The sequence below is a fragment of the Tamandua tetradactyla genome, chromosome 11 (assembly GCF_023851605.1).
Source record: "Tamandua tetradactyla isolate mTamTet1 chromosome 11, mTamTet1.pri, whole genome shotgun sequence".
In the NCBI taxonomy this organism is placed as follows: Eukaryota; Metazoa; Chordata; class Mammalia; order Pilosa; family Myrmecophagidae; genus Tamandua; species Tamandua tetradactyla.
In genome coordinates, this window is record NC_135337.1 from 41,108,370 (window position 1) to 41,124,703 (window position 16,334).

Here is a 16,334-nt window from a genome sequence, read left to right on the forward strand (position 1 = left end):
AAAGCAGCGTGTTTAAAGGACCTCTCACTTAGGAATCAGGAGCTTCCCTCAGGAAGTCACAGGGAAGCTGAAAAATCAATGCTGAATAGAGTTTGTGGGGGAAGAGGGTAAGTGAGAATATTTCAAGCTGGAAGAATAGCATGGACTGAGGTTATTTAGTGGGAGAAAATATGAATAGCCAAGATACTGTAAAATAAGACCAGTTGCAGCTGGAGCACAGAAAGATGGGGAGAGGGGAAAGAGTCAAGACTAAAGAGGGATGTTCAGCATTGTAGTCTTTATCCTAAATGCCTGAGGGGAGATGAGGTGAGGATATTGGGAGCAGTGGCAGTGTGACCAGGTTTGCATGTTGGAAGATCATCTGACTGCTTTGTAGAGAGCAGACTATATGTGGTATACAAGAGAGGATGAAGGTAGAACCATGGGCAGGCCATTGCACAGAGGTCCAATTCTCTTTTCACAGAATCCTTGAATTCTCCTTAAGGAGAAAGATGGTTTTCTGAGTTAAAAAGTTTTGACCTGGTAATATAAAAATAAATTAAATTAATTATTTAATATCATTTAGTAAATCCATGACAGAGCTAAGAGCAGAAATGATCCCAGATTCCCAAATTCCTAAGTGAGACTGCGTGTCTCTTTTGGAGCCACATATATTTACATCAGATGATTTGTGTTCTATTGCCTAAATGGCATAAAGTATTTGTCCTGATTATAGGTGTGCTTAGGGACTTTTTCCAAATACATTTATGTGAAAGAATGGTACCATTCATAAATTCCACATAGTTGGTTTTAAAATTCATTGATGTGATTAAAGCCTTACCTTGACCCAATTTCATACCATTGTTAAATACATGATAATACATTTAAGGGTATTGGAAACAAAAGCAAGGACACTAGCATTGTCATTGTGGTTCTGTTAGATTTCTTTTTTATGTTTCTTTTCAAACCAGTTAGTGTTAGTCTAGTTTGCACTGAGGTTATTTAATTTATTGGTTTGTTCTGGATTTGGCAGATGGAATTGACAATTATTTCCCATCTTGTAGTGGAAACATGACATTCTTACAGGGCTCTCTTGCAAGAGCACGTGGAAATAATGACTACAGGACTTCCAGCTGGGGGGGCCATGTGGCTGATGTATTCCACACCCTAGTCTTAGAATTCAGGGCTACTTCAGTCTTTACCAGTCACAGTTGGGGACAATCTCTGCTTGTTTGTAAAATACTTGCGTAACTTTAGAAAAAAGACTTTTGAAATAATCAGATATTTTCTAATACATAGTATTTTAAAATCGTTCTCAGAATTTCATTTTCACTTGGGAAATAATGTGGACAATTGGTTAACATTTGGAATTAATAAAAAATAAACCTTTTATCCCAAGTATTATCCCTAAATTATATATTAAATAGTAGCCTAATTTATAGCAGATACAAAAATATCAGAGTATGCATTTTAGCTTTAAAACCACAAATACAGGTATGTCATATAAAGAAAACCTCTGCTAACTCAGAGGTCTCAATTGGCTTTCTCAGAGAAGTAGTTAAACTCCAATACCTGCTGGAGGAAACTCCTCCTATGGGTGATGCCCAAAGGACTCAAAATCATCTTTAAAGAAGCGATAGAAATGGCACCTGGCTTTTAACCATCCCCTGCTCTCCATCCACATCCCTGAGACAGAATTAGCGACTCCCTCTAGGTGGTGTCTGGCCTGTTATACCTTTATTACTGCACCTATCACACTGGTAGTTACTAGCCTGTCTGTATATTCCTTGAGGCGGAGATCATGTTAACTTACCTTAATAGCTCCAATACCTGACACATAATAAATCTAAATAAATGTTTGATCTGCTAATATGTAAATTTCACATGGACAGTGATTTTCACCAATAAAAAATAGACAGGTCTAGAACAGTGCCTAACACATAGAATGTGTTTAATAGACATTTGTTGAGTGAACCAGTAATTGAATAAATGAAGGAATGGGGAAAATTTTATAGCAAATGTCAGTGGTACAGAGAAATAAAATTTAATCTTTGAATAGGAATTATTTTTCATATTATCTCTAATTTACAGAATGATCAAGTCTCGACCACTGGATTATACCTTTGTTCCTCGAACATGGATCTTCCCTGCTGAATATACTCAATTCCAGAACTATGTGAAAGAACTGAAGAAAAAACGGAAGCAGAAGACTTTTATAGTAAAACCAGCTAATGGTGCCATGGGTCATGGGTAGGTTTAGTTTACCCAGAATATATGAAAAAATGAAGAAAATTTTGGGAAAAGAGTAATGTGACGAATTGCTTATGGTTGCATACCAATAGGAAAAAATAATGTATTTCTATTTAGAAATAGTGATATTTTGGAACTGAATATTTAATAAGCCAGCCTTTCTCTTTTGAGCTGTTCCACAGGATTTGTTAGTTCAATTAAAAAATTAAATCAGTGGGTTGTGAAGCTTTAATGGAATTTACAAAATAGGGAAAAAACCTTTTCTCTAATTTTTTTCTTAAACTTAAAATTTTCATCTATGTTAATTTTTGAATCAGTTGATTCAATAGAGTTAAACTGAGTTGGAGAAAGAAATGAAAAAAAGGTTACTCTTTTTATAGCTAGAAATCTTGAAGAAAATATATATCTTTGCTTTACAAATCATTTTTTTTTATGTAGCCGTGATAATTGGATTGAAAATGAGTAACACATTTTTAAGCTAAGGTGCCAAGAACTAGATATAGCAGCTGAGAATAAAATAGGCAACACTTTCTTTTTCTTATGTTTATTTTTTTGCAATGTATTTCTTCAAAGATAATGTGGCTGAGGCTGCTTTTAACAACAACAAAAAAAACATGAACAATTGTAATATTTTTACTTAAAATGCTGTGGGGAAAAGATCTTGGAAATATAGTTACTGTGTAAATTGTTGCCTAACAAACTTCCTTTGGACTTTTAATAAAAATTTAATAATTTAGTCATATACTATTTTTAAACAAGGTTTGGTTATTTAAAAATAAAAAACAAGTAGGGGAAATTTTGTATTGATTACTTAAGGTAAGTTGGCTACCTATATTTTAGAATTGAAATAAAAGCTTTTTAGGGGTAGATAATTGAAGTTCACATTTTTCTTCATTTTAATGTTAACAACATTATTTTTAGCAAAGCAAAATTTATTTCATGAATATTTGCTTTGAATAAGCAATAATCTTCTGATTTCTTTTGATGATAGTATTAAAAATTGCTAGAAAAGAAGAAAATTGAAAAAATTTTCTTCTGCCAGAATTTATCTCTTATAATATCTTTTATAATATTATAGTACATGAGTAAGGATCCCTCTTTCATTTGATGGCTTTACCTATTTCCTTTCCAATCTTCTATCTAGTTGTTCTATTCATTATTGAAAGTGGGATATTGAAAGTCTTTAACTATTATTGTTGAACTGTCTGTTTTGCCTTATCTATTCTGTCAGTGTTTGCTATTCTGTCAGTGTTTGCTCTATATATTTTAATATTAGGTGTAGATGTGTTTATGATTTTTATATCTTCTTGATGGATTGACTTTTCTTTTCATCATTATATAATGTCCTTCTTTTGCAAAATTTTGTTCTTAAAGGCTATTTTATCTGATATTACTGTAGCCTACTCCAGCTCACTTTTTGGTTACTATTTGCATGGAATATGTTTTCCATCCTTTCACTTTCTATTGTTGTCTTTGAATCTAAAGTGAGTCTCTTGTAGACTAAATTAAAAAAAAAATTATTCTACCAAACCAAGCCTTTTAACTAGAGAGTTTAATCTATTTACATTTAATATACTTACTAGTAAGGAAGGTCTTCTGCCATTTTGCTATTTGTTTTCTATTTCTTATATCATTTTTGTTCTTCATTTGTTCCATATTTTCTAGTGTATCATTTTAATTACATTGTTCTTTTTTTTTTTTTTTTTACATCTTTCTAAGTTATTATTTGAGTAGTCCTGGGATTGCAATTAACATTATCAATTTATAACAATTTGGTTTGAATTAATTACAACTTAGTTTCAATAGTATACAATAGTTTTGCTCCTACATAGCTTCTTCCCCCATCTCTTTATGTTGTTATTTTCACAGATTACAGCATTATACATTGTATATCCATAACCATAGATTTATAATTATTGTCTTTTAAATTGTATAGGGAAAAAAGAGGAGTTCCAAACCAAAATACAAGAATGCTAGTTTTTATATTTGCCTATATAATTACCTATTCAGGTGTTTTTATTTCTTTCTTGAATTACTGTCTAGTGTCTTTTTTTTCAGCCCAAAGGACTCCCTTATAACATTTCTGTAGGGCAGGTCTACTAGTAACAAATTCCCTTAACATTTGCTTCTCTGGTACTGTCTTAATTTCTCCTTTATTTTTGCAGGATAGTTTTTGCCAGATATAGAATTCTTGCTTATTTTTTTCTTTCAGCATTTTGAATATATGTCATCTAAGTGCCTTCTGAGCTCCATTATTTCTGGTGAGAAATCAGCTGTTAATCTTATTGAGGAGCCCTTGTTCTTGACGAGTTACTTCTCTCTTGCTGCTTTAAGATTCTATCTTTGTCTTGGATTTTGATAGTCTGACTACAGTGTGTCTTGATGTGAATCCTTTGTTTGTTTGTTTTTAATCCTACCAATAGTATATTGATCTTCTTGAATGTGTAGATCAATGTTTTTCATCAGATTTGGGACATTTTCTGCCATGATTTCTTCAAATATTCTTTATGCCACTTTTATCCTTTTCCGTCTGAGACTTCCTCTGTCTATTGGTAGGTTGGTATGCTTGTTGGTGTCCTGTAGGTCTCATGGGCTCTGTTTATTTTTCCTTATTCTTTTTTTTCTGTCTGTTCCTCATACTAGATAATCTCAATTGACCTATGTTTGAGTGTCCTGATTTTTTCTTCTGCCTGCCCAAATCTATTGTTGAGCACCTCTACAATGAATTTTTGAATTCACTGAAAAATGAATTTTTCATTTCAGTTATTGGACTTTTCAAGTCCAGAATTTCTACTTGGTTCCCCTTTTATAATTTCTCTTAATTGATATTTTCTATTTGGTGACAGAGCATTCTCATTGTTTTCTTTAATTCTTTGTACATGGTTTCCATTAGCTCTTTGAGTGTATTTAAAATAATTAATTGTCTAGTAAGTCCAGTGTCAGTGTTCCTCAGAGACATTTATATTAATTGATACCTTTCATGTACATGGGCCATGTTTTCTTATTTCTTTGTATGTCTTATAAATTATTGTTAAAAATTGGTCACTTTAATATTACAGTGTGGCAACTCTGGAAATCAGATTCTTTCCCTTCCCTGGGGTTTATTGCTGTGATTATTGTTGTAGTTGCTGTTTGTTTAGAGAATTTTCTGAATTAATTTCATAAAGCATGTATTCTTTGTTGTGGGTGGTCGCTAAGGTGTTTGTTCTGTTTGCTTAGTGGTCAGATAGTGATTGGAAAGAGATTACCTTAAATGTGTAGAACCCCAAACAACAAAATTGCCCAGCCTTTGCAGCACAGCTGTATGTGTGTGTGGTTGAGGTACAGGTTCAACACTTAACTGGGCAGTTTACATTTCCCTTAGCCTTCACTTTCTCCTTATGCAGATCCTGAAGTTCAGTTAGAGTCAAGAGCTTAGGGCTTTCTCAGGTCTTTTCTGGGTATGTATCCAGCTCTGAGCATGCTTGTGGCCTTCTTGAGTCTCAGGAATATGCCAGAGCTTTTCAAAGCCCTTCTTCTTCAAAGCTTATTTCCCAGCCTTTTTCCATTTTTGGTTAGAATACTGATTGCCCCAATTCTTATTTGCTGTCTTTGGCAACAGGGACTAATACATCTGCCTTTAAATGTTTTTGTCAGTTGTATTCTGGGTAGCCATCTCAGTGCTGGGATTGTTCTGAATTAGGCAAGCTAAAATCAAGCCTGTTGAAGTCCTCCAGGAAGCTACTAGACAGGTCAAAAGAAACCACCACAAGAATAAGGTCTGCTCTGCTCTCTCTAGCACCTGTAATTGTACCAGGAATGTGGGCAGTTGTTCAAGGCCATTGCAGAGCTGGGAAATGGGGGGTGTGGCCAAGGTAAGTTGAAAAGCCACAAAGTTCTCATACCCAAATTTGGCTGTTTTTTTCTTGATTAAGTGTTCCTTAGTTGTTGCAGGCTTTTACTTAGTTTCCACAGTTCTGAAAAAGTTGATTATGATTTTGCTTTTGCAAAGTTACACACTTTTGGATTTCCCTACTCTGCCATTTTATTTTTGAGTATCTACTTTGCCTGTAAACTTATTTGCCACATACCATATTGCTCTTTTTATTCTTTTCTTTAAAATTTAGGATTTCTTTGATAAGAAATGGTGACAAACTTCCATCTCAGGATCATTTGATTGTCCAAGAATACATTGAAAAGCCTTTCCTAATGGAAGGATACAAATTTGATTTACGAATTTATATTCTGGTAACATCATGTGATCCCCTAAAAATATTTTTGTATCATGATGGACTTGTGCGAATGGGAACAGAGAAGTACATACCTCCAAATGAATCCAATTTGGTAAGTGATTTCAGACAGAATGTTTGATTTCATTTATTTGTTCAACACGTATTTTTAAAGTATCCATTATGTATGAAGACTGTCTAACTCACAGACTCTGGTCTCAAGTTTTCATTGTCTAGAAGAATTGTACTCTGAAACAAAACTGGTAACTTACTGACAGCTTTGTGAAATTAGAAAAAAAAAAGTGTTTCAGGTAGACTAATTAGGAGAGTGCTTTGAATACTATGAGCACAAGGCTGGATTTCAGAGCATACATCTTTATGCAGTGACCCTGTACGGAAATGACTATCATGTAAATGAGAAATGATAGGACATTGAAAAAAATAAAGTGTTTTGGAGCTGAATGTAGGGGTAGATTGTGTTCATCTCCACATGGAGGAGGTGGCATATGAACAGGCCTCATATAACATATAGGAGTAAATATGTAGAGATGTAGGAGAAATTCTGTGAAACAAAATGAGCGAAAGTATCAAGAAAGTAAAATGATTAATTTTTATTGGAAGAACAAAATAGAAGTATAAAGTTATAAATTGACATTTACCAAATGTGAGAGAGAAATAAATTAGCAATTTCATTGTGCAACTTAGTCTATTTAAATAGAGATTTTGTAGATATTTTTTCCATTAAGATTTCCGTTATGCATCCATAACATATTGATGAAAGTCAAACATATATAGTTTTTCCTTTATTAATGAGAAGTTATGGGTTTACAGAATAATGCATATGGTACAGGGTTCCCATATACTACTCCACCACTAACACCTTGCATTGATGTTAACATTTGTCACAATTGAAGATAGCACATTTTTATAATTGTAATGTTAGAGTCAATGGTTTAACTTAGGGTTCACTGTTTGGGTAGTATAGTTCTATGGATTTTTGAAGATTTTTTATTATGTTACCATATATACAATCGAACATTTCCCCTGTTAATCATATTCAAATATATATTTCAGTGCTGTTGGGGAAGGCCGATGTGTTTGGCTTGACATGCCTGTGAAACCTCCAAATGGATCTATACTGTAGGCATTTTGTTATACAGTTTAGGTCAAAAGTTCCAAAAAAGATACCTGAGCAAGAGGCATCAATTTGGGACTTGTGGGCTAATAAATTATAATTAAAATAATTGGAATGGGTAAAAGTGGATTATATGTATCTAAGGCAGTTAGGTAAAAAAATTGGAATGGGTAAAAGTGGATTATATGTATTTAAGGCAGTTAGGGTATGCTTGATAATATTAAGACTTGGAGAGTCATTTAAGTGATAAACATATTCTAATATGGTAAGTATGTGCATACAGTTTGCTTAAGTACATTGGATTAGGGCATCATTATTAGAGATCGAGTGTCAGGAAATGTGGAATCTGGTCTCACTGCCAAGTACTCTTGAGTCATTACTCTTCTAGCTTTGGTTTTCACATGAATAGAAAATAGGGTTGTTCTACATAAATGTCAATATACCTCATATACCTCCAAAATTTTGTGATTGGATTCCTAGATTAGAATATGAAAAAATGAAAAAGTGAAACACAAAAATTTTGTATTAGGTGATATGACTATTAAAAGTAAGCTTAGGAAACAAGTCTGGAAAAGATAAACTAAAATTTTCTCTTGCTGTTTTTCGATGCATATATTTTCCTTCTATTTCTTTTTATTTCTAATTTTAAAAATAATGAGTGTGTATTTTGTAATGAGCAGTGTATGTCCATAAGAATTAAATATTAATAAAGTAGTATGTAGAGATCATGAGACATAAGATTGTAAGCAAGCAAACACCCAATTTTGGAATATAATGAACGTATTCATTTTTCTTTTCCAATATAGAAGTCTGTCAATCTTTTAAAATTATGTATACTGTGTACCGATTCATTATATTAAGTCTATATGCTGAAAAACAATGTGTACAATAGTTAAATAATTTTCACCTTCTGTATGTTGTTATATGGTTCATAGCTATCATTACTTCTGCATATGGCAAATGGCCACATGGTGGTGAACCGTTTACAAGAGGATTTTTGTGAAACTGTGGAATTATAAGTCCCACTTACAAAGATAATGTTTTAAGGAAAATGGGAAGTCGTATTTCTTATCCACATTTTCACAAGGATAACTAGTGTTTTTATGGCTACTGTTATTTGTTTTAGGAAGTTCTTATCAAATGAAGAGTACTTTAAAATATTATTTTCCAGCTCCCTTTTTTTTTTTTTTAACTAAAGAGAGATTTATATTTTGGAAACCAGCAAATGTTATGGTTTGATTAATTTCCTTTAACAAAAAATTCAAGGAATTAACGCCAGACAAGCAGAAGGTTTATGCTCTTATTTTAAGCATCATTTAATTTAAAGCTTTTTCTGTTTTATGAGGGCAGGAACTGTGTTTATCTTTTTCATCTTTGAATCCACAGTACCAGCACAAATCCATGCATGTAGTAAGTGCTCCTTAAATATTGCTTAGAAGATGAAAAAGTAAATTCATAGTGAGTGGTGAACCCATGGGTTAATATACAACATATGACTCAACATTTCAGTTCTAATGTATTTGCTTCAAAGATTTCAATACCTTACATCAAAGTGACTGCAGTGAAAGTAAAATATAATGCTAACATAGTTGGTTATTAACAAATCAAAATTGTCCTAATCATATGCATAAAGTATATTATTCCTTTTGATTTACCTCTCTGAGAGTAGGAATTAAAGATTGACTTGACAAAAGTTCATGCTAGATTGATAAAAAGCCATGTAGTACATATGAATTGCATTTAATTCATATGAGAATTATGAGAAGTTTCAAATTTTGGATTCTTTTTCAAATTTAAATAAGGAAAACAGTAGCAACAAGTAAAAGAATATAAAGAGACTAAGACATAAGATCCTCAAAATGGAGTGCTAAATATTTACTGTTAATCATTTAAACATCTTCACAGCATTGTGTGGTGTGTTCCATCTGCTGACTCTAAGAACACTGTCTTAATCATCTAAGTTGACTTCTCAGTTAGTATGGGAGGGCGGGTATTGCTTGGTAGTTTTGTATCTTGGTTTATGCTACACCTGAGCCTTCACTTCTTATTTTCACTTCTTTGAAAAGAGATCAAATGATATCTCAGAAAATTCCTTTCCCAAAACAAATTAGGATGAAACTGTAGGTGGCTAAAAATATTAAAAACAAATAAGCAAAAGAAACAGAGCGTTTTTCTTACTTACAATATATAGCTTCACATTTTATTTAATTACTCTCTATATATCCTTGTTAATTTAATTTTATGGTAGATACAGTTTGAATAATACAGATAATACTCTGGAGATGATTAAATCCTCAACCCTTTTAAGACAAACGTACCATTTCATTTAACTTGAAAATTATGTAAATGACCATAAAATTTTCATTTTGTATACTTAAACTTTAAAATTATTTTTAGTCTTTGAATGCCTTCTTTTCTGTGAATTGTCACAGCTCTGGAGTCCCACAGGTAATAACAACTTTGGTTTTAACTTCTTACAGACCCAGTTATACATGCATCTGACAAATTACTCTGTGAACAAGCATAATGAGCGTTTTGAAAGGGATGAAACTGAAAATAAAGGCAGCAAACGTTCCATCAAATGGTTTACAGAATTCCTACAAGCAAATGAACATGATGTTGCTAAGTTTTGGAGTGATATTTCAGTAAGATTATACCATTCTGCAATTATAATTACCTTTCCTCAGTACTAAATAAAAGGACCTGTCAAATAAGGGCAGAAAACATTAGGTGGGGCAGATAAAGTGTGTTTTCAATGAAAGAGGTGGAATTTGTAATGGAGGACAACTGCCAGAGTTGGGGGACAAGGAATTCTAGGTAAAGGCGAAAACATAAGTAAAGGTATGGAGGGATGAGGCCAGTGATGAGTGGTCCAGGTTGGCAGATATGGCATTTGTGGAAGAGTTGTGGGGTTTAAGGCTGGAAAGATATGTGGAGGCCAGATTTTAGATCTGAAAAGTAAGATTTAATTTGGTAAGCAGTGGGATTCATTCCACTTTTTAGGGCAAAAAGTAATATGGCCAAAACAATGAATTTAAGAGTTAAGCCATTCAGCGAGTGTGAGATGGATTGGAGTGAAGAGACTAAGAGCAGGTCCAGAGAGCAATGGGAGGCTCTAATAGTAGTTTCATTGAGAGGAATGGCTTGAATTGAATGGGACCGGTGAGCTTGTAGAACAGGTGATGATGAGGTAAACATGGGAATTAACTGCATGTGGATAAGTAGTATTCAGAGATTCCTCTGCAATTTAAAGCAGGAATTAGAGGAAGAGTGGGGGTGGCATTATTTGAAATAGGGTAGGAAGGAATTTGAACGCCTAGAATAATACCTGGTTCAATGAACTTGAAGATTTGTAACATACAGCTCTAGTCCTTAAAAAGCCTAGGGTCTAGTTGGAAAACCCAGCACATATGTTGGTAAAAAACTGTGATGTAGAAGTGCAATAACAGAGACATACATTGGACTCTGTAAAGGTATAGAGGAAATTCACATGCAGTAATTTGACGGGGAATAGGGATGTAAGAAGGACTTTCTAGAGGCACTGACACCTGAACTGAGTTTTTAAAGTTCTTGAGGCTTTGATGATGAGTTCTACTTTAGACACATTGAATTTGAAATGCTTTCTTGGGTAGAAAAGTCAAGCATGCAGTTGAAATTGTTTTTTAAATATATTTCAATTATGTATGTATAAATCCATGGGGTGAAAAACATGGCAATGGATGAAATCCCACATAGTGAGAGAGAAAAGGAAACAAGTATAAGAGACTGACTCTGGTGAAGCAGATCCTTTATTAATTCTAGCAGAGGGATTAAAATCGTATTCAAAGCCTGACGAATGTGTCTATTAAAAACACTTAATTTGATTAAGGTTGTGCAGTTTGATTTGGTTCACTTTTGGGGGTGAATAATTTATAATTTAAATAAATCTGTCTGGAAAAATAGCCATCAAAGTTCAGAGTTAGTTGGGCTTGAGTCTCTCTCAGTGAATCAGCTAGAAAGTTTAGGATCATACTATTATCCTTTTGCTGATTGTTTTGTTGGTCAATTTTTTTTAACCTGGTTTTCTGTGCTACTGCTTGCACATCCAAATGTCCTTATGTGTCAGACAAGTAAGAAAGAGCGAAGTGGTCTGCATAGAAGAAAGGGTATGCTGGGCACTGTGGTAGTTTGAAGAGCATAAGCAGGCTAAAGGGGGTAGGGGATAGGTACAGCTCAGCACTTACTGGTGCCACATGGTATTTTAGGCCCAGCATGGATCTTTCTTATTTGTCAATAGAAGTCATAGATCTCCTGGTTTATAAACATTGATAGCTAATTCAAAATTTATGAAAATGTAAGGTCTACACCAAAGATGTTTATTAGCTGAATTTGATGAGCTGGCCATCAATGGTTAACTTTCTACTATATCTTCATGAGGGAGTAAAACCATCAAACTAGAAATTTAATTACAACAATGCTGTGTTTACTTATCTATGTATTTATTTTACTAAGGCCAGGTTTGTGGAAATTTCAAAATATATTCTAATAATGCATCACTGGTGTTAAGCATCAAAGTGGTAAAATTCATTCTTTTTGGTCACTGTCTCATTGATGACCCTGGATAGTTTAATGCATGTAACATTTGATGACTAGATCAATGGGGCCAAGATAGTTTCATATTCCCTTTGGCAATCTTTTGTACCTTTACCAAATTTTTTCACTTCCATATTGGTATGTTTCTAAGGGGATGTCTTTGTGAAAAGGTGGAATCTGTAGGCTGTCTTGGTGAGGCCCGTATGGTAAGAATCAGAGAGATATATAAGTATCATTAAATTTTACATACAGTAGTTTTAGTTTTAAGTGGTATTTTCCCACATTATTGAACTAGTAAGACTAATATATCAAGAGAGCATGGAAATTAACTTTTCTGTTAGAGGTCAAGTATAATGTGTAGATATGACCATCTTCTAAACATGGCTGATGTAGGCCTATTAAGATCTGACTCATTTCATGAGCTTTTCCGTAAATGGGTAAATTTGCATTACTCTTGGCTACATTAGATAGAATGTATGTAAACAATCAATAAGTAACCAATTAAATAATGATCAATAGATTATTAAATTTTCCAAGTACTTTTATTATGATTGTCTTATCAAGCTGTCTGTATTTATGTAATTGTTTGAAAATTTGCTTTCTTTATTAAAAGTTACATATGCTGTATATAAATATCTGTGTAAGGTGACTCAATGGGATAATATAAAAAAGGAATAACAGGAGAAAGTGGCGAAGGTAATTATGTAGTAAATTTTTCCCTTAATGCCTCAATTTACAAATTATATGAATTTAAGACTTTTTTAGTGACCTCTTTTTAGGGGGATGATTTCTGTAAATAGCCACTGCCTCCGTATTGTTGTACTAACGTTTGTCAGTACCCTCTGTTGAGAACTGGACTGTGTGCTTTTGGTCAAGGAGGAATAAGAAAATCAGAAAAAAATCAGGCCATGGATATTAAAGATTATTATAATCACTCATAAAGCCATCTTTACTGAATACCTTTTATATAGGTAATGTACAAATATACAAACCATGTTTCAAAGCAATTGGCACTATGATAAAAATTCTCAAAAACATTAGTAGAATTTGAATTTGATTCTCTTGCTCATGATTTTCACATATACTTGCAATCTTGCATTCATATTCCTGTGTTGTTTTCTACTTAGCAAATGCAGGTATGTATGTAAGGGTCAATTAATTAATGTTCACTTTTTCCCAGACTGTCTTTTTTTATAGAGACACATGTTAGCTAATGTTTTTACTTTCATTTCCTACTCTCAAGTGGTTTCATACTTCCAAAGATTTATGTAAAGTAGCTTATTGTGTTTTATCTTTACATACTATGGTGTTACCCTGCATTTGTTCTTTTGAATGAAATTTACTGATTGCAACCTCTCCCAGCATCTCTGTCACTCATAGCATCTCTGACACATCCTCAGATAAGATCTGTGCTGGGCTTCAGGTAAACGGAGAAATTACCTTGGCCAGCAAGTAGCAAAGCCAGGAATCAATTGAGGAAGTCAAATTTCAGAGCCGAGTTCTTAACTGCCCTGCCATTTGTTGCTAGTACTGGTGAATAAACAGTTATAAAGACAATACATCCCAAGCGAAAACCAAGTCAACATTTTTTCCACAACCTAGAGCTTGTTCTTAAACTTCAGTAAACCAACATTTTTTTTTTATTAGAATCAGTTACTTACCTGGTAACATTAGGGAGTATTCTCACAGAAAATGTTGATAGCTGGTTCTTTAATTGGCAAAACTCTCATTTCAGAAAAAATTACAAAATCAGCACTGCATAAAGAAAATGAGATCTCATTGATTCTGTCCTCCTAGCATTTTCAGTCTTTGTCTAAGTGGAGGTTCTGTAATGTTATTTGTGAAATAATTTACTCTCCTTGGGATGTTTTTCCCTGTCACTCCTCCCTACCTCCCCCCACCCCACCCCCCGCCACTTTCCTATTGTTACTGCAAAGGCTGGTAGATGTTCCCACCCTTACTTTATTTAACAAAGAGAAGCCACATTTATCAAGTTTTGTTTTATTTATTTATTCACAAAGTCTTGTAAGTAGCTACTAAATGTTAAGCACTATTGTAGTGCTGGGAATGGAATCATAAATAAGACAGTCAAGGACCCTGATCTAAGAAAATTGAAAACTATCAGCTTGTTATATGCTGTGTATGGAGTTAAATAGGGCAATGCAATAAGAAATAATGGAGGTCAAGGAAAGCCTGTCTAAATATCAAGGGGCCAGGTGTGGGAATATCAGGGGGAGAGCATTCCAGAAGAGGAAACGAGGCAGAAGGAAGCATTACAAGGTGAATGCGGCTGGAAGATAGTGGGTAGGGAATGAGCTGGTTGAAATGAAGTCAGAAGCTCAGGGGCTGGATGCCGTAGAGTTCTGTGAATGTTGCCAGGAAGCTAGATATGTATCCACATAGATAAATGAGATACAAAGCAATAAGATATTTCCCCCTCTTTTATCATAATCCTTATAGGAACTGGTGGTTAAAACTCTGATTGTTGCAGAGCCTCACGTCCTGCACGCATACCGAATGTGCAGACCTGGTCAGCCCCCAGGAAGTGAAAGTGTCTGCTTTGAAGTCCTGGGATTTGATATTTTGTTGGATAGAAAACTAAAGCCATGGCTTCTGGAGGTAAGGTATTCTTTCAGAAGAGAGAAGCTATCAGTGTTGTTGTGTACTAAAACAAATGTTTTTTAAATGCCCTATGCACTTATTAAAATTGTGTGCTTGGCACAGTTTTTGCACTAACTGAGCATAATGAAACCTGAATGGAAGGGTGAGAAGGAAACTTCCGGGAATGGAGTGGTTCCAGGAATGAATCAATGTGTGTTTGATATTGCTCTAACCAAATAAATATTTAGTGATTTTTTAGGCTAAATTTGAATCTGCTTTTACTGATTTATTTTCTACTTGATCTATTATCTTCTCAACCTCACAGCTTCTACTACTTCATGACTTCTGGGTAGTGTCTTTCCTTTCTCTGGGTTCCTGGCCTTTAGGACCATATTTCCAGTCTTCCCTCTATATGTCTTCCCTTAAAAATCTCTAAGAGGACAGAGTCTCCAATTGGCTCGTTAATCCAGGTGGCCTAAATTCTCCTCTAAGGCCCTTTTATTTGCCACAGGCTCTGCTCATACCCAACCTGTCACCTCTGTGCCTTTTGGATTGCCGCCGACCCCTGGCATGGTCAGTTACCATTACTTTTCTTTCATTATGAAACCTCACTTAAGAACATATGGCGAATGTGGAATAACGTACAGGAGAAAATTAAGATGAACTCTGTTTAGAATTTTTGAAATCTTTCTTGTAAACCATATTTATATGATATCCGGAAGAAACCTTAGAATTCATGTAGTCTGGGAGTACCCCATCCAACTGTTCCAAGCTCCCTGTTCTGCAGTCACAAAGCTTTTGCATGACCACCAAAATACTTTCTATAGGAAACTATATTAGGAAAGTAGCACACATCAAACACATAGTGTTTACTGGATTAGCTACATTTCAAGAACTACATTGCAACAGGAGAGGTAATCAGTAGCTACTTTTCAACTTAAACTAGTTATCTCTCTTTTTTTTTTTTGCTAGTGATTTAGTAAATGGAAGTTACATTTCTGTTATCAAGGAGTGCATGAGCAAACCGAATGAGTGATACTTGAGGGTAAGAGATCTAAAATGCATTTTTTAGAAAAGAATATTTTTCTATCTAAGAGTCAAAGGTTTGAATGTGTATATTCAATCTACTACAAGAAAATAATGCATATTAAATTTCCAAGCAAATGCAGGTGTTTAAATTTTGCTCCTGCTTGGGTCCTAGAAATAGAGTAAAGAGAGAAATGATGCTTATCCCTTTGCTTTCCACAATCCTTGGATACGAAAGCACTTGGCTATGCATAATAGAGCCCTCAACTTACTAAGGCCTGGCATTTTCTTCTTCAGGTTTACTGCTCTCTTTAGTCATCCTTTCCTCGTCTTAGTTGTATTTTTCTCTACCTCTGCCACGTACATTTTGTCCTTGAGGGAGTGGGGAGGAAGTAAAGGCATGTGTATGAGGTAGAACTAAAAGATGGATATTTTATTTGATTGTTTTTGAGAGCTTTCACCTAAGTGGAGCTTTTCATTATCTTGGTAAATCCGACTTAACTGAGTCATTGAATTCTGTACTTTTCTAAAGGCTCAAAATACCACTGGATTAAAAAACTCCA

At 34.1% G+C, this 16,334-nt stretch overlaps 1 protein-coding gene across 13 annotated transcripts in view; it reads left to right on the forward strand.

Annotated features, from left to right (window-relative positions):
• Positions 1-16,334, forward strand: part of TTLL7 (tubulin tyrosine ligase like 7) — a 212,516-nt gene that overhangs the window by 62,801 nt on the left and 133,381 nt on the right. For all 13 annotated transcript variants that reach the window (XR_013159370.1, XR_013159372.1, XR_013159371.1 and 10 more), the window contains 4 exons: positions 2,071-2,229; positions 6,336-6,552; positions 10,053-10,217; positions 14,605-14,763. Coding sequence is in view for 5 of the 13 variants with exons in the window: in XM_077120486.1 (XP_076976601.1) it covers positions 2,071-2,229; positions 6,336-6,552; positions 10,053-10,217; positions 14,605-14,763 (700 nt within the window). In the remaining 8 variants the exon portion in view is untranslated. The remainder of the gene's footprint in view (positions 1-2,070; positions 2,230-6,335; positions 6,553-10,052; positions 10,218-14,604; positions 14,764-16,334) is intronic.